The following is a 24,968-nucleotide window of genomic DNA, read 5'->3' on the forward strand; positions in this document are numbered from 1 at the left end:
AGACACACAGTAAGCATTAGGCGAGCAAGTATTTAACTGAATCTTTACCTACCTTCACATTCTCACATACATTTCAGTTTTGGTCCCTGAAGTCGCCCAATTGGACACAACTGAAACAGCAAGACAAGAGTAGTCAGTCAAGTGGAAGGTCCCTCCTCATCGGTGTGGCCCCAGCTTCTAAATTAAACATGTAGGATCAGTAAATATTTCACTCTGCATTGAAAACACTGAGCTTTTAAACACAGGGAATTTGTTAAAAGCTGTGGAAATTGACAGTAAGGGTTACGCACACAACACTGGACAAGGCAACAGAAATAAAATGTGCTGCAAAGAGTTACGTTGTCAAATTTTAAAAGCAGTTTGCACATTATCACTGAGTGTGGCATTTGGGGGAGCAACTACAGAGAAGCTCTTGAACCCATCTCAGATGGAATATTTGGAAAAGTTCCATTTGGTCCACAGCAATGAGATGATGGGCCCTCAGCTGCTGCCTGAATGGTCAGGGATGTCCTACAGGATAGCTGGATGTTTACTTCTACAGATCAAATCTGTAAGCTGCGTTGGCTTCTGAACTTGTCCAAGGATTGAATCAATCTGATGTATTGGCCTAAACACTTGTATAAGTACCTCTCACACAGGACTAAATGCGCTTTTTTTCACCCTGTGGAATTCGGGAAAATGTTTAAGCTAACCAGAAACAGCCACTCATCATCGGAAAAAAAAAAAAGGAAAAAATCCTCCACTTGGGGCTTAGAGGACAGCTAGTAAAAACTTTCCTTTGCAGACAAGGCCACAGCTATTTCCTCAGCTAAGAGCTTGGAATTTGGCCCTTGAACTTAACCACGGCCCGTGTTTGTTTAGGCACCAGCGGTCTCTCATGGCCTCGGTTTGCTCCCACCGACGATGACAAACCCCACCTCACTAAAGAGGAAGTGGGGTTGGATTTATGGGCAACATGAAAGCCACCAAGAAATTCAGAAGTCTCTCAATTAGAGTGCCTGTGAAAGTCGCAAGTCACCACCCAGGCCTGCGTACCAAGAGCTGAAATGCATTCTACCTGGCCAGTTGTCCTGGAATATAAACACGCAGGACATTTTTGTAAAGGAAGTTAAACACATTTGTCTTCAGAATCTGTACTATTTTCCTCTTACAATTCAAAAGATTCTCAAGCTGAACTGTGATGTTCAACTCCAAAAGACCAAATAGGCAACCTTAACAAATAAGCAGTTCCATGTTACATATGAAAGGCATACAAAACGTCCTTGAGAGCACAGTCAGACTTTCTTCTTCTAGCATCACAGAACAATAGCAAGCAAAACCTTTTTGCTCACAACTCCCATATTACTGTGGCTGTGAATTGCTGGCCCATAACTATTAAGTGCAACAAGTAGGATTTAATCATCCCCTGCCTAAGCAAACAGCAAAATCCTCTGCTTGTCACAGGATCGCTGGAAATGAAATGCCATCCCAAAGAAAGGAAAAAGTCTAGGAAAACAGATACATTTTGAAATTCTCTTTAAAATGTGAGCAGGCCTTTAAAATAGGAGATTTCTAAGCATCAGCAGGGCAAATTACTACATCTTCAGTTTACCCTGATAACCTATACTAATTAAGAAACACCTACAGAATATGGTCATTCTAATTGATACCTTTCTTATGCCCAGTATGAGCTATTTTTTTGCTGCATCAAAGGAAAGAATAATTGAAATGTAATTTGATATGATAATTTAATGGAAAAATGCAAGCATATTTGCTTTTGTTGTGGGAACACAAACAGAGGGTTACAGGAGGTCCCTCAAAACGGAAAAGTCAATTAACATACTAACTTCAAACAAACCCCAAAACATCTCTCATTACACTCTGAAGGAATTTTGATAACCATTTAAAAAATGACAAGTTACAGTAGCTTGGTTTTAGATAAACACTGCACACTAAATTGAATATAAAAATAGATTCTATTTAATAAATTTGTATCTAGTGCACTATAAACATTTATGAAAGTGTTATTACAAAGGTAAATAAAAGTCTGCAGTAACATTTCATACGACTTGATAAAACTTGTTAGTGTAACATTGATCACAAAATGGACACAGTAAAAGAGGTTTTCCTCAATCATCAAACTTTTATTTAAACATCAAGTTAATTTTTTTCCTTCAAAAAAGGACTGCTTGTATTGGTTCAAGTTAGAGCGGACTAATTAAAAACCACTATCTTGCTGAGAATGGGGATCCCACACCATTTTTCTCCGAGCATTTGTTGCAGCATTTTCCTACATTTGAATTTGATGTTGCATTGAGTTGTGGGACAGATGACTTTGATTTGTCAAGAGTTGAGGAATGAAGTATGCTCTGGGTTTGTAATCTTCTGGCCTCTACTGTAAACTTTCGTGCTGCTTTTTGTACTGAGAATCTTGCCACTGCCAGTAGAAATGTCTCTCCAAGAACTAGCATTTTCATCTGCAGGGGAAAATGACCTGATGTGAGAAAACTCTTCACAGTACACAGTCTCTGCTTGAACATGAGTGTTGGCTTTTTGTCGAGGATAAAAGAGAGGCATTTCACCACAATCCAGAAGCAAGCTTCCATTCCCAGAACTCCATTCACTGCTGCTTCCTTCATCTCTTTCTGGAGTGTCCTTAAAATCAAATTCCTGAGTTCTCTTAGTTTTCCATTTCCCACATGATTGGATACATTTATCTTCTTTCAAGCCTGTTCCGCCATTCTTGCTCTTCAGCATATGATGAGTTGGCCCAGAGCTTGTGTGGCCACTTGTAACACTGGGTACTTGCATATTTTGTAGTGTTCCTTGGCCAGCAGAGGGAGGACCAACACCAATACTTGCAGCACACCAAGGTCCTTTGTCTATATTTGCAACGGGGCCATATTTTTCTCTTCTTCCATCTTCATTTGGATAACATTCTGGTAGAACACCTCTAGAAGCACCATCCAGATTTTGAGAATTATTCCTGTTCTGAATATCTGAAATTACTGTATCACAAAGCCCAAGTTGAGGTTTGGTCCGTGTTGCATCAAACTGCTGTCTTAAGTCACGTGGAACACACTTCTGGACAACTTTATCAGTGGCTTTTTCAGTACTGCTCACACAACATGATTTGCCTTCCATCTGGTGTGACCTAGTCCGAAGCACACAATCTCTTTGGGAGCACTCACCTCCAGGATCAGAATTTAAACGTAGAGCTAGGAGAGAAGGGAAAGAGATAGATAATTGGAGATAATGTTAATACTGGAAGAAAAGCATTTTCATTACTACATGCATTAATTAAATCAATATGATCAAGAAGGACCACAAAATCCAGCACACCTGGGCGGGCAGATTTGCGCTGAGGAACGTGTCGAAGAGGCGTTTCCAGTCCTTTAGCCATTGTAGCAAGTTTACTGGCAGCATCCATTATTTTCTTTTCAGCTCTGTCAAGAATTGTAGAACACGGGGGGGAAAAAAACCGAAACAAAACCAAAAACAAGTTTAAGGGTAATTCAACTCTACATTTTACTTCAAGGCAATGTTACTGAGAGTCAGAGAATACTGAAAGGACAGCGTGCCAGGCAGCTCAGCAGTGACCTGGCACCAAAACGTGCAGCCTGGCAAGACTTCAGGCCAGACATTGTTTGCTCCAAGGTGGACAAACACCAGACTAATATCCACACACCTCTTGCACAGCCACCAGTCATTTCCAAACATACTAGAACTCACCCTTCATGTTTGCCATTATCAGTGAGCAGTTGTTGAAGGCATGTCAAGTAGTATTTGCGCATTTTCCGTGCTGTCTCTTGGCGCTCTCTTAAAACCTCCACTTTAATCATTTCAGCAGCTCGTTCCTTGCTTTCACGGATGTAACAAAGCATATCACCTAAAACACACACTTCATTAGTACCAGTTCTTCCCCACAGGGAGGAAAAAGCCAACACCACAAACTGGGATTGTCTAGCAGACCTGGAACAAGTCGGCATGGACATGGATTTACCTGCCAACATTCCACCAAATCCTCATGCCAGTTGTTGCCTACTGGATGAATGTCAGGGCAAACCACAGCAGGTCAATATGAAGCATCAGAGAGGAATTCACTCATCTAATTCTGCATCTTAAGCAGCCACAGGAATTTGAGAGGAATGTTAGCTGGTAAAATATGGGTCTAGAAACTTTTCAATGGCCATGCAACTAGAATTACCTGCTGCACTCAGGTAAGACCTGGTGCTACACTTAATCCTTTCTCCTCACCCAGAAGGTTGCTGACTAAGCCAGAAGGCAGGATACAGCACAAGAGAAAAGCAGATTTTCTCTCAGGACAAGCTGCAGGCTAGGTAGGTTTTCTTCTGGAGAAACAAGATCAGTTCTCAAAATACACTTTACCACTTTAAAAGACATACTACAGTACAACAAAGCAAGGATGGTAAAACAAGGTTTGGCCAACACAATTACATGTTAAATTTAGGGCGACAATTCCATTTCTCACAGTCACTCTAGTAAGATGGAAAAATTTACTTCTCATGTGATTTGATTGTCAAGATTCCTGTCCAAGCTGGCTAAAGGAAGAAGCAACAAATTAATTTGCTTTCCTCCCCTAAATTTTTAGCTAAGACTTTAGTACTTACATTTAATCTTGCTCAAAGCTTTAATGTAGTGAGCACGCATTTCTTCCAGACCTTTCACAGAGTCAGAGGATGCACAAGGTTTTGAGATGCCTCCCCTTGACAGTGACCTGAAATACATACACATCACACTGCAAAAAAAAAAAAAAGCAACTTATGTCTTCCCAAATAAGAAATCATTTTATTTAGTTTTTTAAATACCTTGGTGATGATCCCTGGTCTTTCAGTTTGGTCTTCACCTCAGAGTTTTCTGCAATTAGAGCTCCTGGAACCATTTCATTTTCTATTAAAAAAAGATGAACCATAATTCACTCCATTTCTCTAAATTCAAGTTCAAGACATGTTTATGTAATAACTGCTCCCTCTGGTACAAGAGCTCAATGTCCCAAGACATCATTAGTTGCAGTAACAAGCAGATAGGAATCGATCCCAACACACTCAATGAAGTCTGAATATAAAAATCATCTCATACAGCAATTAAATAAGCTTAAAGCCCGCATATGCCATCACTAACACTAAACTGAGATATCAAGCACATTTGGAGAGAAAGGACAGGATGAAAAATAACAAGGGTGGTTTTGACAAACATTGAAAAAGAATTATTAATTTGTGGGTTAGCAACCATGCCTTCAAGATATAAAGGCATGGTTGGTTTTGTTGTTCTGTTGTGGTGAGGGGGTTTTTTTGTTTGTTTTGAGGTTAATAACCAAAACCCCAGTCTCCACTGAAAATTAAAAGATCAAACAGATAAGAGAATCAAAGTTGTCTTTAGGTGATTAACAATCCTGACCTTGGATTTGCTCTGACTTAGTTTCATATTCCTACACAGCAAGCTGAAGATGTTTGTGGGCCATCTCCAGCTCTTTTCAAGTCCTGGCACACAGTCTCTCTTTTTTCAAGCTCCTGGCAGCAGCATTTGCAGCACAAATCTTCCTGAGACACAAGCTTGCTTTTTGTACATTTCTGACTTGCAACAGTAATTGCTAGAAGTTATACATCAAAATGGGACCAAAAAAAAGAATCAAGCCCAAACTATTTTCAGTGTTCCACTCAGTTCTCTTCTCACTGGAAAGTGTGCAATATTTTACCCCAATTAAGCTAATCACAAGAGGCTGTTCCAGAAGGTGCAGCAGCATCTATCAACTCATACAGCCCTCACAGCCTCAATGCACTTCCATCACTGATGATCTGAGTTCTCCAGTCAGCAAAAAGACTTGCAGGTTAAATGCTTTTAAAATTTTCTTAGGGGTTTTTTTTTTAAACAAACTGCCAAGCAGGGTCTTTTGAAGTCAGCTGAAGGAAACTGTCCCAGCTGGAAAGCCTCACACATGTCTGAGCCTGGTTAAGGGACACACAAAGACTGGGCTCCTTCCAGGACAGCGATGGCTGCTCCCCACAGCCAGGCCAGGGCGCTCTAGAGACAGGAGCACTGCAGTGCTGCTATTGTTCTGTGTTAATAGACTGTTCGTTATGTTGGTGTTGAAGAAATTCAAGCCACACTACAGGCACAGAGCCAAAAACTCTCTTGGGTTTTGTTGCTTTATGTTTTTCAGTTGCGCAAGAACTCAAACTAAACAGAAAGCCCCAGAGACATCTGTCCCTCCCATGAAGTTTTCTCCCATCTACACTGGCTCCAGTTTTGCCATAGTACACACGACAGCCTTGGGAAGAGCTACAGTGCTAAAGTACATACCAGGCACAGGGACTGGGGGGAAAGGGAAGAAGGAGAAAAACAAAAAAGGAGAGAAACACCACCCAGGGATTCACATTTTTTTCAACTACATTCTTGACCAAAAGAACCAGAGAAGACGACTACCATGCCAGGTCAAGCAAGTTCTTAAAACAATAGTATCTTTTACATGAATGCAGGACTCCTTGTCTTGTGCAATGCCAAGAGCAAGCAGTATAATTCAATCTTCGAAGCTCCAATCTAGTATTACCCACTTACAAAACATAGTTTAGACCATGCCCTGCATATCATGGCCAACACTGCCTTGCATGTGAACTGTTACATACTCCAAAAGTTTTACTGCTAACAACCCCTAAAGAATACACACACCTCTAGCAGATGAGACAGCTATTTCTTTCCTCCTGAAGAATGGCTTTAAAAACCAGAAAGCCACTAGCATTTGATAAAATTAACCCTCAAAGCCTAGCATTAAATCAGTAAACTGGAGACCAGTGCCATTTGTTGCAGTTTGTGACTTTAACTTAGTTTATGCAATATTAAACAACCTTGCAGTCAGAAGAACTCTATCTTCCTCTATCATCCAAATATTTACTAATCAACTAACTTTGCATTGGGGTTATCAATAGGACATTGACTATTAAACACTGCTACTAACAAGCTTAATTTGATGATATGCAATCTGCCAGATTAAGATCAAACCCAACACCTTTGTTTGTTCCAGCTTCCTGCAAGGGTGTCTGTCTTCTCAGTCTCCTTTGTACTTCTGCTTGGTGTCCAACATTGCACACAGGGGATCTTGCCACATCCCCAGTGTTTCCTGCACCATGTTGTGGGTAAGGGCATGATTCTTCATTTGCATTACTGACTAGCTCTTCGTATTTCTGCAATGGAAAAACACATCCTGAAAACCCAACACAGCAAAGTAAGTCTTCCACACCACAACCAACCCTGGCCACCAAGTAGCTTTAGAAATTTTAACACAGGCACTTTTAAACCTGCAGTAGAACTACAGATTACAAGTCAAATCGTGAAGAAAACATCTATTCCATGATAGAGAAGTTTTATTTAGCATAAATCATTGCAACAGCGCTGCCTGATTATCTTGAGTATTGTTTGGAAACGTCAGTAGCCCTTAACGTTGCAGAACTATACCCTGTCTTTGAAAAGCTGAAGATAACTGGCTTTTTAAAGAGAAAAAAACATTGCTAGGAAATTAAAAATAATGCACTAGATAGGGTGGTTCAGGCCAACCAGTGTTTTGAGATTCAAAGGCATATTAAACAGTTTACCAAGAGACATTTCATTTCCGCTGCAGAAGGTGCATAAGGCACAGGAATGAAGCTCCTGATTCTCTTTGCCATTGTGGATATGACTTGTGACATGAAAACATTTAAGGCCCACTTGCTGAGCAGAAATACATTGGCACTAAAGAAATGGTAACATCCCATCTTCTCTGTCCTATTCTCAGATAATTCCCCAGCTACTAAATGCTGGTTGGCAGTGGCATTTCCGGTGGAATGCTCCCCACAACAAAAAACTTATTACAAGCATAAGCACTGCAAGAAGAGGAATCTGCTAAAACAACAGAAACAAAGGCTTTGGGACACAATTTGACTCAGCCCCAAACTCCTCTAGAAGAGGGTAAGACATCTTTCCTCATTTGGGCAGGCACACTGAAAAAGATTTCCTAGAGGCACAATAAAATAGGCAAGACTCTTATTCCCAGGACAGAACTGACTAACTGACAAACTGACCTACTGCAGGCAATTTGCAAAAAGGATTTACTGGTTTCATCTTTATTTGTATAAAGACAAGGGGAAAAAAAGCATAACATGATCCACAATCACTATCCAATCACAACTGCAGACTGGATTTTGCAGCTATGCAAAAATCTGAGGCGGGCTCTGTCATTACAGCCCATCTAAGAGATTACAAGGATCCTTCAACAGGCTCCCAATCTTAAGCAGGTGGATAAATCTCCTTAATTTACAAGTCTTTGCATAAATGACATTCCTAACCTTTCTCTTCTTTAAAGACTGAAGATGTCAAAGCTACATCCTTTCCCTTTTCACTTGCTCATAGTAAATTTAGCCTCCTTTTAGTTTTGGAGTACACTTATCAAAGAACACAACTGTTGAATTTTCTGTTTCTCACAGTTACATGGGTATTTCACAGGAGAAAGCAGGCCTGACTGACTTCTCAAGTCCCTTGTCTGATTGGCAGTTAGAATTTACGGAACTATTACCTCTTTCCATTCTTGCTCTTTCTTTTCCAGAATTGTGCAGATTGTGGTTCTATAGGCCTTTTGTAAACAAGCCTTTAGTTTGCCTTTGCCTTGACTGGCTAATTGAACACGAGAGTCAAAACACTTGTCCTTCCAACAATGTTTACTCTGTGTGCACTTGACTAGTTCTTCATGAATTTCACTCAACAAATACTCCAGCTCAACCAGAATCTTCTCCTCATATTGATTAATTTCATCCTGCAGTCTCTTGGCTTCCTGAGCCTCCCATTCTCGCTGCTTTTGATCTAGTAACATCTTTATTTCTGCTTCTTTCTGAATGGAGAGATCATTCTTCTGCTTTGCAAGGTCCTCCTTTGCTGTTGCAAGGACCTCCTTAATTCTGTTTCTATGATCATCTAAGAACAACTGGTAGTCTCTCTCATTCTGCTCTTGTATCTGCAGAATTTCTTCTTGCTTTTCTTTGTTCCACTGCATGCGGGCCTTTGCTACTTCTGCTTTGACAGCTGCAGGGATTTCTTCTTTCTTTAGCTCCAATTCCCTCCTCAGAGAAATTATCTGTTCTTCAAGTTCTTTAACTCTTAGTCCAGATCTCTCTGTGCTTTCATATTCTTTCTTCCATTTCTCTTCGGCTGCTGAGAGAACCAGCGCTAACTGGCAAAAACACAACACAGTCATTAGAAATATATACACACATTCACAGATACACAAAATATAATTCTGAGTCATTATAAATCTATTGGAGATCTTTCCAATTTTTTAAATAAAAATTAAACCTATATAGGCGAAAAAAAAGGGTGTGGAGCAGAGTACACAAGAAAGTGTGACTCCTTAGTGACTCCCTGTGCCTATGTCTACGTTCATTCCTCAGTAATATATGGGATTTGGAAGACTTAACTGTTTATCAACACACATATAGTAGTATTTAGGGCTACCTGCTTTGCTGTAGTCTTTTGGTGTTCCTTTTCCCATTTTTCTTTTTCTATCTTTAAATTTAGTTTGTACTCCTGCAGCCACTTGGCATGAGCCTGGGTTAAAGCTGAGTCTACCTTTAAACAGATAAAAAATCTGCTTCAGTAGGTAGGTACACTGAATACATTGTTATTATTACTTTCACGTAACAGTGCAAGAACAAACTTCAGTTTGGATTGCCTGCATTTACAGAAATCAAAAGAATCAGACCAGCGGCAATTCATGCATTTCTTGATGCAAAAATTATGCCAAAATTAAAAATACTAAATTTATTTTTAACAAAATGGTATAAAATCTGAATCAGTGTTGCTCAGTTCTGTTCAAAACTCCTGCAAAACTTATTTAACAGTGTGAAAAACAAACCATATGCTACAGTTTTTTCAGAACTTTTTTAAGAATTCTATTTCTAATACAGCAAATAATACTGAACTTAAGAGGAAGTTAGTGGAGGAGTCCACTTTTTTTTTTTTTTTTTTTTAAGGTGACTAAATTGGACACAGCAGTTTCACAGACTCCAGGCAGACAGAACAATTATTTGTTACCTGGCTGGCAAGATTTTTACAGTATTTATTTTCCAGTTCTAATTCAAATTCTTTTAAGGCCTCTTCAGAGGCTGTATTTTCTTTCAGAGCCTTCTGGATCTGCAGCCTCTGGTCTTCAATAGTCCCTTCTAACTCTTGGGTTGAAACTTCATCCACAACTGTAACTTGGTCAGTTTGGCAGCTGCAGTCATTACATTCAACTACAGTTCTTCTCATTTCTTCCAGCCTACTTTGCCACTCTCTTTCTAATTTGGCAAAGACTTGTTCTTTATTCTAAGGGAAAAAATATTTTTTAAGAAAATCTCCCCAGTGTCTAAATAAATAGATTTCATTTGTGTTTAGCAAATGAAACATTGTTCACACCAATGATCCTCCTTAACAGAAGAACAAAACCATGCACAGAGAGGAGTTTGGTGGCTCTTCAGAGCTTTTTTTCTACGGTATAGGATACACAAAGGATTTCTATATGATACCTGAGTGAAACAACAGAAAGCATAACCTTCACTCAAGCATCAAGGTGGAAAACTCCAGCATATTACCAGCTGTGACATTCAGGGTATTCTCTTTGTTACTTTGCAAGATCTAGGTTTTGGGTTTCTTTAAAAATATGGAACATATATAATACCTAATGACTTCTTCAGAGGCTTTTAAATGACAGATCCTTAACAGCCACTTCCAATGGCAGAATAACAGCACATAAATCTAAAGTTCTGTTTCTGAAAATAAACAAAACAAATTGAAATTCCCTGATCTAAGTTTCACACCTCTTTTTCTTCCTTTTCCCAGTGAACTCTGGCTAATGCAACTTCCTCTTGAACTTGCTGGGTTTTTTCTTCCAGCCACTGCTTCCTTGCTTCTATCATAGACCTGATGTGTTCCTCTTCAAGCTCAGTCCTCAGAAGTTTAAGGGAGGCTTCTTTTTCTTCTAGTAGCTGTTTCTTGAGCTAGACCAAAAATAAATAAATAAACAACAACTGCTCTGGTACAAAGTGATGAGAACGCACGAGACACATGATTAACTCTCTAGAGGCTGTGCACTGATCTTACTGACGACACCTAGACAAGAGATTCAACTCTCAACAAAGATGTTTCAAGATATTATGTCAGAGGTTATTATGGGCTATTGCTGTAAGTTTTTGTATCAAGCATCTTTACTCCCCTCATACTTTGAGCTGCACCTCTTTACTGTACTTGCTTACCCAGATAGTTGATCTACTTCAGTCATTGCACACTGATATCTTCAGAAATGCAAAGTTTTTAATCAAATCAGTCTGAATTCATTACTATAAAAAAACACAGTATTTTTTGGATCAGTTTTATATAGGGACAAGCAAACTTGTACCATCATTCAGGGTTTTTTGAAAAGGTCTGTGAATGCAAAAGCTCATACTACTGACTAAGCATCCTCAGAAGTCAGAATTATGGAAGTTCACTACATGAAAACAAACAGCTATTGGAAAGTGTTACTTCTACAATATTTTAAAGCCCAGGAGACAACACCAGCTTAATTTGAAAACCATTAAGGCATATGCATGAGCTTTCTGATACAGCTGGCATCCCTTCCAAGTAGGTTCTGCAAACATTTACATAATTAAACACACTTATTAACATTGCATCTTGAAAACAGTGTGAAATTATGTGGTTTAAAGGCATTTCCATTTGTACCTTCTCTTCCTTCAGCTGCTGCTCTTGTTGAAATTTCTGTCTTAAAGTAGTTTCCAAGGTGTCCTTCTCCCGACAAACTCCAATGTAACATTCCTTCACCACAGTAATCTCTTTGTTCAGCTCCTCTATATTATCCCTTCAAAGGACAGATTAGTTATTATCAGTTGGCCTCATAAGACAGCAAGCCAGTCTTAAAATAAGCGTAACTAGCAGTGAAGGTCAGACAGGAAACATGAAAGTTTCAGTAAAAATGGAAATAATGGTAAGTCTTACTTTAACTGCGAGATTGTCTCTTCAGAAGTTTGAACAAGCTGCTGCTTTTCCACAGCAAACCTCTCCATCAGCTCTTTCTCAAAGTGCGCTTTGGTGTCCTCATGATGTTGCTGATAAGTTCTTTCACACCTACAATTCCAAGAAAGGAAAAATAACTACTTGATTTCAACTACCTAGGTTCAACTTTTCTATAAGAAAATACCTTTCTAACATTGACCTCCTCTTGTACCTGATAGCTGGAACAAGATTATGTGTGCAGGATGAAAACCCACAAATAAAACTAAGTGAACAGACTCACCTGTCAATGGCTTCTTGCTTATCATGATCAAAATCCTGAACCATCTTTCTCATCTGACAACAGAGGTCTTGATTTAAGCTTTTCAGTTTTTCCTCATTTTCCTTCAGTTCCTCAATGGTTGAAGCATGGGCCTGCACAAACAAGGGTCAAGTAATATGGGGGTATAAGAACCTTTTCTAATCACAGGTTTTAGCACAGGGTGGGGCTTTTTTGTGATTTTTTTTTTTGTCCTGTAGTGGTAAGCAGCATCTCTATCTTACCTCAGCTTCACGTATCAAAGCTTCGTTGGCCTTTTTGAGTCTCAGAACTTCTTCCTTTAGATTATCAGAAGCATCCTTCAAATTTGTGATGGGCTAAAAATAAATAAAATTAAAGATTATATCTTGAAAGATATAAATGATTTAGCAGTTAATGCTTTAAAAAGTTAAGAGTTGTTGAATAAAAATTGTACTTAAAAAAATAAAAAAGCCAGAAAATTATTGCACTGCAAGATCATAGTATCACTGCTATTCTAGATGAATTCTTGAAACTCAGTATGATGAAACTTTGGAGAAGCACACGCTCAGTGTTGTGTTTGCAAGCTGAGTGACAACAGTCATCCAACAGAGAGCACACTTCTCCCATACAGTGCATGCCTATCCCACACCCAGGTCACCATTTACAGATACTGCAAGTGTGATCAGAGTAGAGAGGAAAGGCAATAATGGGGTGAAGAGAGACGCAATATCAAGGAGAGTCCTTGCTGATCAAATTACACTGTGAAGGCTTTCTGAAGGCAATCTGTTAAATGTCCTGTTTGTATAATCTAATGGTACTATCAGCCCTCCTGGAGAAATTACAAGGCCTGTTTGGCTAAAGAAAAGCATCTTTTTCCAATGAAATTTACTTCTAACAAAAGTAGGACAGACACTAAGCACTTTCAAGCATATTAAGTCATCATATTAGGACTCACTTAATAATTCACATGCTGCTCAGATTCTGCTATTCACTTCTTTTCAACCAAAGATACAAATCCAGAGTTGCTATGAATACTCAGCTATGCAAAAATTTTTATCTATTCCCATAAGAAGTTTAAATGTTGGTTTTGTTCACCAAAAACCAGGAATACTTGACTTTTAAAGAAGTATAAAAGAACAAACCTCTGAATCTCTTGATGCTTTTTCTGCTTTCAACTGCTTGTATTCCTCTAGTGTCTTCTGGCAATCTTTAAGACTATTTTGTAGTTGAGTAATCTGGTTTCTCTTCATCTTATTACTGCTTAATAAACGTTCCAGCTCAGCTTTTAATTCTACAATAATTTCATCTTTAGAGAGTTCTTTATCCATGTCTCTGTTCTGTACTGCACTATCAGGAAAGACATAACCAGTTCAGTATTTAAAAGACAAAACACATTTATCTGAAAGGCAGTGGTAGCAAAGAGAAGAGCAACTAATGCTCTCAGAAATACTAGCATATCTAAGATGCAATAGTAAAAGATAAGAGGACATGAATATCAAAGCTTTTTCATCAAGCTGTAATTAATTTACAGAGAACTTGTTAATTCAGCTGTTTCCTCAAAAGATTCATTCTCACACCATGTGAAGAGTTTTGAAACAACTCAACTGGTTGATGTAAAAGACAGCTTTAGCTTTAAGCAACTATGTGGAGACTTTCAGGAAAAAAAGTATCCATGAATATAATTCATACAATTAAAGACAGAGCAATGTAGTCCCTAAAAAATCTGAAGACCTATTAAATAGCAATTAGGCAACCAATTTATGGTATTAGTACAGTTTTTCTGTGTTGATCCAGTAGAACCCTCTTTTTACACCTAACTTGCATAATTTCTTGAGAATTTAAAATTTTTCTTTCAATAAGAATCACTCAATACCTGCAGAATCTTGGCTTCTTCCCCGTGATTTTTTTAATTCCCAGTTCTACATAGGAGTCACCCAGGCTCATATGTCGCTCTCCACCTGCATCATTCAAAAATACTCCAAGCTTGGCAGCAGATTCATACAAAGCTATTTCTTCTTTCAGTTCCATTAATTCTTCCTGAAAGGAAAAGACAGAAAAAAAAATTACACTGACCAGAGAAACTCCAAGCCAACATATCAGGCTCATGATAATTCTTCCAAAGAAAACAAATACATGGAGCTCTTCCTTCTAAATATAGTTATATTTAGCTGTATTTAGTTGAATTGTCTAGCATTAACTTACTTATACTTTCATTTTTCATTTCTGATACCTCTAGCAAAGCATATACTAAAACTACAAATTTTTTAAAATATACAAGAAATATTCCCTATTGTTCTTGTTACAGTCCATCTATGGAGTATTATTTCTTTTGCTCTTCTGCATTCCTGCAGTCCTTGTATAGCAAAACAGATGACAACAGAAAAGTACATACCTGGAGAAACAGCTATTAGACTAATACTTAGCAGGATTCATAGTTTCCAAGGTAACAGATTTAAATCAACTATATGAACTGAATTGGAAACACAGACTTCCACTCATGCTTTACAGAGGACTTTCTGCCATTCCCTTTTGCTGACAAAAGTTAAATTTCAGAACATGGTATCTCCTCATTAAATTAAGAGGCTCCCCGCACACTGAATTTACATTTATATTTTTTTTCCAAAAGGAGGTCGGACAGAAGCATGAGATCAGATTTGTGCCAATACAATTGCCCCATTGTGTTTTAATCGGTGGGGAGGGAGGAAGTCCAATATTCAACACTGGGAGAGGAAGTAGTAAAGATGATGTACTTGTTTTCCTCAAAAATTTGAAGTGTTTCAACCACCAACCTCTTAGTTATAATGCCCCCATCAAATGAAAGCATAAAATATTCAATAAAATTGACCTGCAAAGCCTTGTTCATGTTGTTGCTTATCATCTGTGCAGACTGAGCTTGTTGCAATTGAAACCGTAACTGATTTGTCTCCTGCATTGAGCCTATTGTAGAAAAGGGAGGAAAAGAGAAAATCATAAATATGCAAGAAAGTCTACACAATCTGAAGAAAGATCTCTGTTAAAAATAACAATATTGATTCTGGCAATAGGCATTACTGTTTCTGTTTCCTTGAGCTTGCTAGCAGCTACTAAATACATTACTATCAAAGACTTCAATGTGTGAAGGTAGGCAAAAGTCAAACACACAAGCTGCAAAACATTTCACAATCTATTTCTATGATACAGGTTTCCAAGAATCAGCCTCCAGCTCCCAAAACAATTCTTCTCAGTCAGACTTGAATTTAGAATAGCAATTCAAGTTGAGCACCTTAATACAAAATTAAGTAACTTGCATCCAAACCCTGTTTAGTATCAAACGAAGTTTATACACATGCAGCACAAAATACATAAGAAAACACTTTAATCACTGTTGTTTGGGGTTTGGAGATGGTGTTTACTTTTATTTCTATTTGGTTTTTGCATCTCAGTCTGGACTTAGCTTTAAGTTGGACTAATCCACTGCACAGGAAACGGCCTAGAGCAGAATTAGCTTGATGTTGATTCCACTTCCATAGAAACATCAATATGCAATTTCATATTTAGAAAAACTGAAGACATTTCTGCAAGGAAAGGTAATAGTGTGAGTAAAAGGCTGACCTGTTTGCAGTAAATTTGCACATTGCTTCTGGCTTTCTTCTAGGCTTCTTGTCAGTCGATTTATTATTTCAGTTTTTTCACATTTGGTTTCTTCCAGCAATTTTTCAAGTTGCTTAACATGTTCTCCTAGATTTTTGCAAAGTTCTTTCTAGAAAGAGAGTATTTTTACTATTTTTACAAACATTTAGCCATCTAGAACAGTTTCAGATACAGATAAAGTCAATATATACAGGATAAAGGAGAAAAATAATTAATCTTACACCTAAATGGGTAGAGGACAGTTAAATCAATCACAGATCAAACACTATCCTTTGCTGACAAGTGACCTCTTACAGCATCAAAGCTCAGTTTTCACTGGGAGGCAGTAATTGTACTCATATGTAAACATACATGGATGAGAATCATTTCATATTTCCTAGAGCAGTTACTTTCCAGCACATCAGATTATCTCCTGTAATTAATCACATACACTTAAAAATCCAGCCTTCATATTATATCAAGCCAGAGCTTAAGTCAGTTTATTTTAACTGAGTTTAAGCCAAGCTAGCAAGTGCCAATACTCAGTAAAAGAGGAACTGTAGTTTCTTTTTTCACTGGATATACAAAGCAGACATTTATATGGCATTACTTAGTTACCTACACAGACCTGGCAAGCACGGTGCCTTGTATTTACACCTTTTGACTTTTCTGTCTTCTCCCAAAACACAGGAGAGCTCCCTCTTTAAACACCCCAAACATGCTCCCATGTATTTTACAGTAGAGACAAAGTTGTATATTCTGTTGTGGCAATAACAGACAAAAATGTAGCAGTGCATTTTGTTTAGAAGGAAGTACCAGTTACCTTTCCAAGTATACAACTCATCTATTTCTACATGTTGAGACAAGAATCACAGAAATTTAATTTTATTTTCTTTATGTGAAATACAAGGAAAATTTATTAAGATCTGCCTGGAATACTTTGCTTGAATATTACTAATAGTGGAATTGATTCTTATGACATATCAAGCAGAATAATTTCAGTAAGCTCTACAACCACATGACACAATCTATATCAAACTCCATCTTAAAGGCAGCCTTTTACTCCTCCTCTACTTTTAAATCCTTACTTCTAAAATAAAGTCATTGTTGAGTGGTTAGTTGTCCCTCAGCATTTTGAGACCAAATCGTGCTAACAGACTGCTCAATAAAAAGCTTTTTTTGTTTTTTCTTGCCAGAATATCACATTATTTCTTTATTAGTCCTTTTCTTTCCCAGAGTTATTTGCAGAACTCTTTCAAAAAAAGACTGTGCACAGAAGGAAAGCTCAGGAGAGCAACTAAGAGAATGAATTCCTGCCTCCTCTGCAAACTCACAATTTGAACTTGCAACTGCCTGGAGATGTTTATGAAAACATAACACACAGGCTTCATCACGCTGAGACTTTCCTTTCCATTTTCTTAGCAGCTTCCAGAAGGAGTTACTAGAATTGTAGGTCAAGAAATGCAGTTTGGTAAACACAGGGAGCTCTACAGTCACTCCAATACGATACTCAGCATCCTAAAATAATTTCTCACCTGCTCTAGGAGTGCAGATTGTGTAGTATCAAGTTTCTGCTCTAATGACAATACTTGCTGTTCATACTTCTGCTTGAGTGCAGAAATAACGGCCTCATGTTGTTCTCTGGCTCGCTGGAGGGCATCTGATCGCTGAAGTTCTAACAGCTGCTTCTGCAAGCTTTCCATGGCCACCTCTGCCACTTTGGATTGCTTCAGCATCTGTAGGAACAGTATTACAGTAGTTCCTAGTTACATACATGTCATTGTTGCTCCAATATTCTGTACATCGGTTCAATTATTTTTGTGCAAGAGCTGCCACAAGTCCTCAGATAATGCCTGTGTCTTCATACACAGTATTTTCAACCAATGAAACCTATCCATCAGTCAAGTATTTAGCTTTTGCAAAGATCATGACCAGCATTTCAAGAGACTAGCACTTCTGTTTAGTGCAAATGCACCACACATTTAACTGTAGAGGTCTTCCAAAATAAACAGTCTAAAAATATTTACAGTACCTGCTCCTCATTGGTAGTAAGAGTCTGAATTTGAGCTTCAAGGGCCTTGATTTGACCTTCAAGATGCAGTTCCCGTTCCTTTCCATTCTGATAGAGTTTCTGAGACTCATGAAGACTAAGAGCCAAACCATCCTTTTCATCTGAAGAAAGAGACATCATTGTGTGAGAACCACGGCCAACCACCCAAGAACTTCATGCAACACAACTGTTGAGTACACGCTCTACAGAACCATTCACTCTGTCTCCTACTATAGTCAACAGGAGAAGACTGAACAAAAACATTCAGTCTCCATCTAGCAGCCACTGTCTCCTCCTGGCAGCAGAGAGCACTCCAATAGACTGTCTCCAGTAGGGTACAAGGTACAAGCCCTATCCTGGCAGCAGGAGGACCTCACATCCTCCCTTACACCATTTAAAAGGAGAGTCCTCTGGAGGAACAGCCAAGACAGCCAAATGGTTGACAGTTTCTCTCTCCTTTGCTTCTTTTCCATACTAAAAACTATAGTCTTAATTCTCTACGTTTATTACCTTTTTTTTCTGTTCCCATAAGAAATGGGAAACTAAAACAATCATCAGTCTCCAGCACAGATTTTATAATTTTTGAAAGAGATTTTCTCTCCATAGAGTCTATGAAATAGCCTGTTAAACCAGACAGCACAAAAATCAAACAAAAAAACCCCCCATAGATATCCACTTCTCCTGTTGGGATTTGGGTGTTTTGCTTTTGACTTTTTACCCCTGACTTTTAAAAGACTACTTGGGCAAACTTCTCACTTTTCCATATATTTGTGATGCCTGACACATGGAGACTCTGGAAAACAACAGTGGTCTTGAAAATACAGTAAAAGTTAAGACAGTTGTGCAGTCAGGCACCAATCCAGAGATTTTTACTCAGAAAAAATGTTTGGGAGAAGAGGGTTAGGCACACATAGACCCAACTCAAGTTTAGAAGTATGATAAATACTTATAGAAGTGTCTTCAAAGACACTTTCTAAATCAATCTCAGCATTAAAAAGTTGCTAGATACGAATAAAATCTAAGAATTAGAACAAAAAAATTTACCTTTGACCATTGAAAGCTGATGATTCAAAAACCTCATCTGCTGTGCACTCTTTTCTAGCTTTTCATTAAGTTCTTCCAGTTGTCTTTCCCTTGCTTTATTTAGAACTTGGAGTTGAAGAATCTGCATATTTTCTGAAGAATCTGCCAAATTTCAAACAGCATGCAGACAAGTCAGCACAGATACCAAGAAAGTCATTGCTGTAATTCCTGTTCCAATTTTTTTTTTTTTTTATAGTTCCAAGTTCATTCCTGGTGCACAAAATCTATTTTTTAATCCACATTTGATTCACATCACACAAATTGTTCTGGTAGCAATGGCTGAAGGATTGTGCAAACTACCATTCCAACCTAACAGCAAGCCCAGATAAAAGTTTACATGCTGTGAAATCACAGACCTGTGGTCACTACAAATTTACAACCTGTCTAACAAAGTAGTTCTGTCATTTGCAGTGTATCTAACAGAAAAGCCCAACACAGCATCACTCAGAGTGCACTTCCTAAGGTACAGTGAGTCGTTATTTTCCAATATTACGGAAGGAGGCAAAGCATCAACAAAGTTTGACACTAAGCCATCAGAAATCATTTTTCAGTTTCATCAGTCAAAACTACATTTTCAATGCTGAAACTCACCTACCCTGAGCAAAAACAGATAATTTCTAGATATCAAGGATTATATACTTCAACATACTTTTAGTTGTCCTCTTAATGAGAAACTACTAAAATCAACATGTTTTCTATCACTGATTTCCAGTGAACTTTTTACCCAAGTTTATTTCAAGTCAAAGCACCAAACACTTACTTTCATCATTGGCCAAGAATTCACGTTGCAAATCTTCAAACATTTCATTTCTTCTGTTTCCTTCTTGGATTCCTGGAATATTTTGATGAATGCCATTTTGGTATGGTTTATAAGTCACTTTGTAAGATTCTGGTGATTGGCCATTGACAACATCAGATGCAACAAACTGCTGTTGTGACAATATATACATAGGAGGAAATAAATTAAAATCACAACTGTAATCTTGCTCAGTGAAAATATTTTTCAATATTACAGGTTGACATAAAGAAGAGTTCTAATAGCTCTTTATTTTCAGGCTCCAATCCAGCACACTATTTAAGCATGGTGGAACTTTTCATGAAAGCTTCCACCTTAGAAAAGTGGTGAAGTGTTAACATAAATAGAGTCAGCACACACCTAAGTGAATCACATTCATTCTACCTCATGGAATTCTACCAAGGCAACAGGAGAAAGAAAAAAAAATCATAACATGAACATATGAAAATTCAGTTATTAACGTCTCATTTTTTTAAATAGGCTACAGAAGCCTCCCATCACTGTTTGAACCGATTGTAAGAGACTGAAGGCATTTAGAAATATTACCACCAATAGCTAAAGACCTGTGCAAATTTTCCAAGAGACAGAAAAATGTGTCAGCTTCTAAAATACCTTAAGATGTTCCTTTGGATCATCTGAAAAATTTATTATTTTATTTTGCTGATTGTTTAATTCTGGTTTATGGCCATTTGTATAAGGCCTGAAGTTTTCAGGAAGATGATACACATTGGTCTCTTGGTAGCAACTCGGAGAGTTAAACCCATCTCTACCAAGAAACACATCATCAGGACCATCTTGGCCATCCTGGCCACAGTAATCTTCTTTAACATCATATAAATGTTTCTTCTCTTCATCATTATGTAGGCCATTCCAATTCTTCCCATGTTTTTCAACATGATCAGTTTGCTGGTCACACAAGAATTGTTCAGGGTATAGATTTTGTCCTTGTGCATAGCCCTATGAATGGACATGAGGTTTAGAATTGCTCTCTTAAAACTCAGATGTCACCCCACCACCCTCCTTTTTCTGAGGTTACCAGCCCTAAAGTTAGAAATACTTTGAATTAATTCCAAAGCACATCCCCTATATGTATTTCTCTAATGAATTTAAACAATATTTAGCATGTTATTGTGAACAAGCAGTAATTACATCCCTGCTCATACAAGCTTACATTTGGAGGATCATTTATCAATGGATGATCATTCCACCTTCCATCAATCTTCCCAGGCTCATGTGACCTAGGGAGACACAAGCAGCTTAACTATGTGCTAATAACTTCAGGAAACAAACAAACAAACAAACAAACAAACCATTTTTCTGAAATTAAGGCACATCTAGTTTACTGCAAATTGCACTACAGCTCCCCTTTTACTTGGATTGCTTTTACACACCTCGTGTGCTCTATTCTTGAAAGCACAACGTAAATAATAAAAAAAAGATGGTGCCAAATGCCTTACTGCTCCTCAGCCTCCTGAATGCTACAGTCTGAGTAACTGGAGAGTTGGTCTCCACTGTCCTCCAGCATATCATGGGGAAGGTCTGTCAACAACTGTTGCAACTGAAACAGAACAAACAACATTCATTACATGCTCTTCAGTAAAATCAACACAAGTTCAGCCCAAAAACAGTGGCAAAGTAGGCCACTTGCACAAAATCCTGGTTTTCCTCATCCAAGGAAGAATTCACAACACTGGAACTCACAAAGAGACTTATACTACAGAATGCTTACTAGACCAGAGTACCAACCAAAGCATTTTTCTGCCAAACTCTTGTTAAGGAAAGAGCTGCACCGGAAAGGGGTAAGGGAAGTGCTACCTGGAAGATGTGCCCCAGAATAGACTAATTTCAAAGAATGATCTGCAAACTGATCATGCCAGGGTTTCTCCTCTCTAAGTTCCAGGCAAGAGAAGTAGTGGACATTCAAAACATGCTCTTTCTAAGAAGTCTGGATGGAAATCCAGATAAGAACTTGCCAGTCAATATCACTATGTTCAAGAAGTCATCACTGCAATGATTAGTGCTCTGCTCTGGACCAAGCAACTGGACACAGAGAAAAACACCACAACTAAAACACACCTGAACCTTACTCCTTATGCTTTTCAAGAGTGGCAGTCTGCACCCCCTTTTGTTCTTATCAGACTACATAAATCTTTTTCTTTCTTTCTAAGCACTGAAAAGGTAAGAAGAAGCTAAATTCACAAGCCTTCAGATTAAATTACTTAGTTCTTTTTCACCTCTTGTTCTCTTGCATAATCTTCTTGGTCATAGTCTTCGTCTTCGTGTTGAGTTTGTAGAGCTCCACTATCAAAGTCAAGGGACATTGTTTTCTAATATTGACTTTGCAGATCCAGCAAAACCTACCACAGGACAGGAAAACATCACATGTGAGTAAAACACAAGAGGAAACAAAAAGCACCACCCTCATCACCTGAATTACTTAGCACAAAAATATCATTTTTTAAATAGTCATTGCACATTACTTACTTGTTTCTCACATGTCCAAGCCTACTCACTTCCAAGAATTTAGCATTTAAAACAAGTATTTGGGCTTTTCATAGGCTGACATTATATAATTTCTAAAGTTCACTTACTTATTTTCTGCAAGTTCTAGCACTGTACAATGTACATATGATGTGATTCATGAAGACAGCTATGTACAATTCTACACCTTGCTTTGTAGTCTTCTAGAGACTAAGTACATTTTGTATAAAAAACTGAAATCCCTGTGCATTTGGATAACAGCTCCAAAAGGAAAAATAGGAAACGTATCACAGAAATCTGAAAAGCATCACATCAGTTCCAGATTCCACTACTTAAGGAAGAGAGACTTGACTGCCAAGGGCTTGTCAGCACAGAGCGGTGTGTTCTCATAAAGCTACTTTGTATAAGTGCTGGTCCGCCTTTGGTTACAAGATAAACTACTCCCTGTTCAAGAGACACTTGTTTGGGCACACAGGTGTAGTACATACAGAGGTCTTCACTTGGTATTATGTAACATCACAAGAGCATTATTTCCAAGTTAAAAGTCACTTCATCACGTTTAAAGGATCTTCTTGCCCACTGCTGTCCAAGGAAACTCTCCAAAGGAGCTGGCAGGAGGGCCTCACAACGCAGCTCCTGCCTCTGTGCACCCACTCTCACAGAAGGCTCTGAGGCACTCCCTTCCCCCACACCGCATCAGCTGTACACGACCACCGGCCCTGTCCCCTTTCCTTAGGGCCCTCCCCAGCCTCGGGAGCGAAGGCAGCTGGACGAGGGTGCACAGCCGTCAGAGCCGTGACCAGCCCCGGACAGCCGGACCCGGACGGGCCGGGTCAGCTCCAGAGGCGCGGGGCGAGCTCGGCCGCCGCCACCTCCGCCCTCTCAGACGGCGGCGGAAGCGATGCTGTCGTTGTTCAGTGCACCTCCCGCGGGGCCTCCAGGGCCGGAGTCGGCGGCAAAGCACGGCCCGAACAGCGAAACCCACCTGAGGCGCCAGGGCCACCCGTCCTCCACAACCACTACCACCACGGGCCCGCCGCTCTTCCGCATCACACCCGCCCCGCGACCGCCGCGCTGATTGACAGCGCCGAGCACCAACCGGCGACCAGAACCGCCCAGAGCCGCGCTGAGTGACAGCCCCAGACACCAACCGGAGACCAGAGCCCGCCCAACTGCGCCGCAGGACCGGCCCACCCCCGCTGATTGTTTGAAAGCAGGCGCGCATGGTCGCGGGAACGCGCCCGGCGAGCTGATTGGCCAAGCAGACGACCAATGGCAGTGTGAGTTCTCGGGGGCGGGGTCTCCGCGGGCGGGCAGCGGCGCCATCTCGCAGCGGGACGTGGCGGTCGCCTGGCAACGCGCGGCCGCGGGGTGACGTCACGGGCCCGCCAGCTGCTCCTCACGACAGTGTCACGATAGCGCCGAGGGGATGCGCGGGAACCTCTCCTGTCCGAGCGCCTTCCCCAGGCAGCCTTCGCTTGGGTGCTCGGGAACCCGCTCTGCTGCGGGAGCTTACCCTCTTGAAAGAATGAAACGTCCTCAGAAGGAACAAGATTTCTTGCGCAGAGTCACGGCAGGAAGCAATTCCGACGAGGAGTTGGTTCCGTTTGTAACAGCCCCACCTGGTGCCTCGCCCTCAGCCCGGACAGCGGGAAAGGACCCCGGGGCAGAGACGTGTGGGTCGTTTGTTAGAGGATTTTTATTGATGGGAGCGAACAGTTCATGTGTTTCAGTGAAATCTGTAGAAGTTTGAAAAGGAACGAACATGCTATGTCTAGTAAATGTGACATTGTGGGCGAAATCAGCCATTTTTCCCAGAGGATTCTAGTAACCATTCGAACAGAGATTAACCAATTCTCATCGTTTTCAAAGGTATTAAATGACATAAACAAGAACAAAAAAAGGCCTTAAATGTGTCTGACAATTCATATGGAGTTTCTCAAGAGCACTATTTTGGAAACTTTCTAAAATTCAGACAACTGTTTTTAGCATGATTATTTCTAAGACTTCCAGAGAGGAGCAGACACTACTTTACATGAGACAGCTGGGCCACAAAAGCAGGATTAGTAGCTGAAATGAAGGCATGTAAATGCTAAAACCCAAAACCTAAGGATGAATGTAGTTTATTCTAGGAAAATGCATGGATGTGTTGTGTTTGATTTTATCTGTAATGAGTTGGATTATGTGCTTTCACATCAAAAGATTTTGATATACTTCTGTATTGCACTAGCACCCAATTATCTCCCTTTCCTTCCTTTTTACTTCACATTTCTGCTTCAGACACTTAAAAAATATGCAGGAGCATCAGAACAAAGATTCAGGTCTTATAAACTTTTTACATTCGTGATATTCAAAGAGAGAGACACAGACTGCATTATACTGTGATCCAAACATCACACACTGGCTCTGGCTGTTCTTATTCACTGGTAAGGTGAAAACTGATGAAGTGAAAAAAGTCCCTGAGTCAGCATCTTGACTGGCAAAGTCAAAAAACTTTGATCTCATACTATCACAGCTCCAAATGCTATTATTTAAGTCCTGAGTAACTTTCATTTGTACTAAAAAAAGAGGCAGAGTTCTGCACATTTTCCTTCTATGACTTGTCATAAAACTCAGCTTTGATGCAAAAATCGAAACAGCAGGTCTTTCTCTCCACTTGACAT

At 39.4% G+C, this 24,968-nt stretch overlaps 1 protein-coding gene across 8 annotated transcripts; it reads right to left on the reverse strand.

Annotated features, from left to right (window-relative positions):
• Nucleotides 1-1,936: 1,936 nt before the first annotated feature.
• Nucleotides 1,937-23,365, reverse strand: CEP152 (centrosomal protein 152). 8 transcript variants are annotated; one of them, XM_066196178.1, is made up of 27 exons: nucleotides 23,291-23,365; nucleotides 22,059-22,181; nucleotides 21,282-21,382; nucleotides 20,996-21,062; nucleotides 20,437-20,781; nucleotides 19,789-19,957; nucleotides 18,990-19,130; nucleotides 17,928-18,067; nucleotides 17,431-17,631; nucleotides 15,878-16,025; nucleotides 15,132-15,223; nucleotides 14,160-14,323; nucleotides 13,429-13,633; nucleotides 12,550-12,642; nucleotides 12,290-12,420; nucleotides 11,992-12,120; nucleotides 11,719-11,854; nucleotides 10,818-10,997; nucleotides 10,054-10,326; nucleotides 9,475-9,588; nucleotides 8,543-9,193; nucleotides 7,004-7,178; nucleotides 4,809-4,890; nucleotides 4,611-4,705; nucleotides 3,712-3,868; nucleotides 3,322-3,425; nucleotides 1,937-3,197 (listed from the first exon to the last, which is right to left on the reverse strand). In XM_066196178.1, the coding sequence occupies exons 2-27, from the start codon at nucleotides 22,143-22,145 to the stop codon at nucleotides 2,323-2,325; spliced, it is 5,055 nt and encodes a 1,684-aa protein (XP_066052275.1). In that variant the 5' UTR covers nucleotides 22,146-22,181; nucleotides 23,291-23,365; the 3' UTR covers nucleotides 1,937-2,322. The 8 variants fall into 8 exon arrangements, with proteins under 8 accessions (XP_066052275.1, XP_066052274.1, XP_066052273.1 ...); XM_066196177.1 differs by having other exon boundaries at nucleotides 4,611-4,717; XM_066196176.1 differs by having other exon boundaries at nucleotides 4,611-4,738.
• Nucleotides 23,366-24,968: the final 1,603 nt, after the last annotated feature.

The sequence above is a fragment of the Chamaea fasciata genome, unplaced genomic scaffold (genome assembly GCF_029207755.1).
Source record: "Chamaea fasciata isolate MVZ Bird 193981 ecotype frontalis unplaced genomic scaffold, bChaFas1.0.hap1 SCAF_14, whole genome shotgun sequence".
Lineage (NCBI taxonomy): Eukaryota > Metazoa > Chordata > Aves > Passeriformes > Sylviidae > Chamaea > Chamaea fasciata.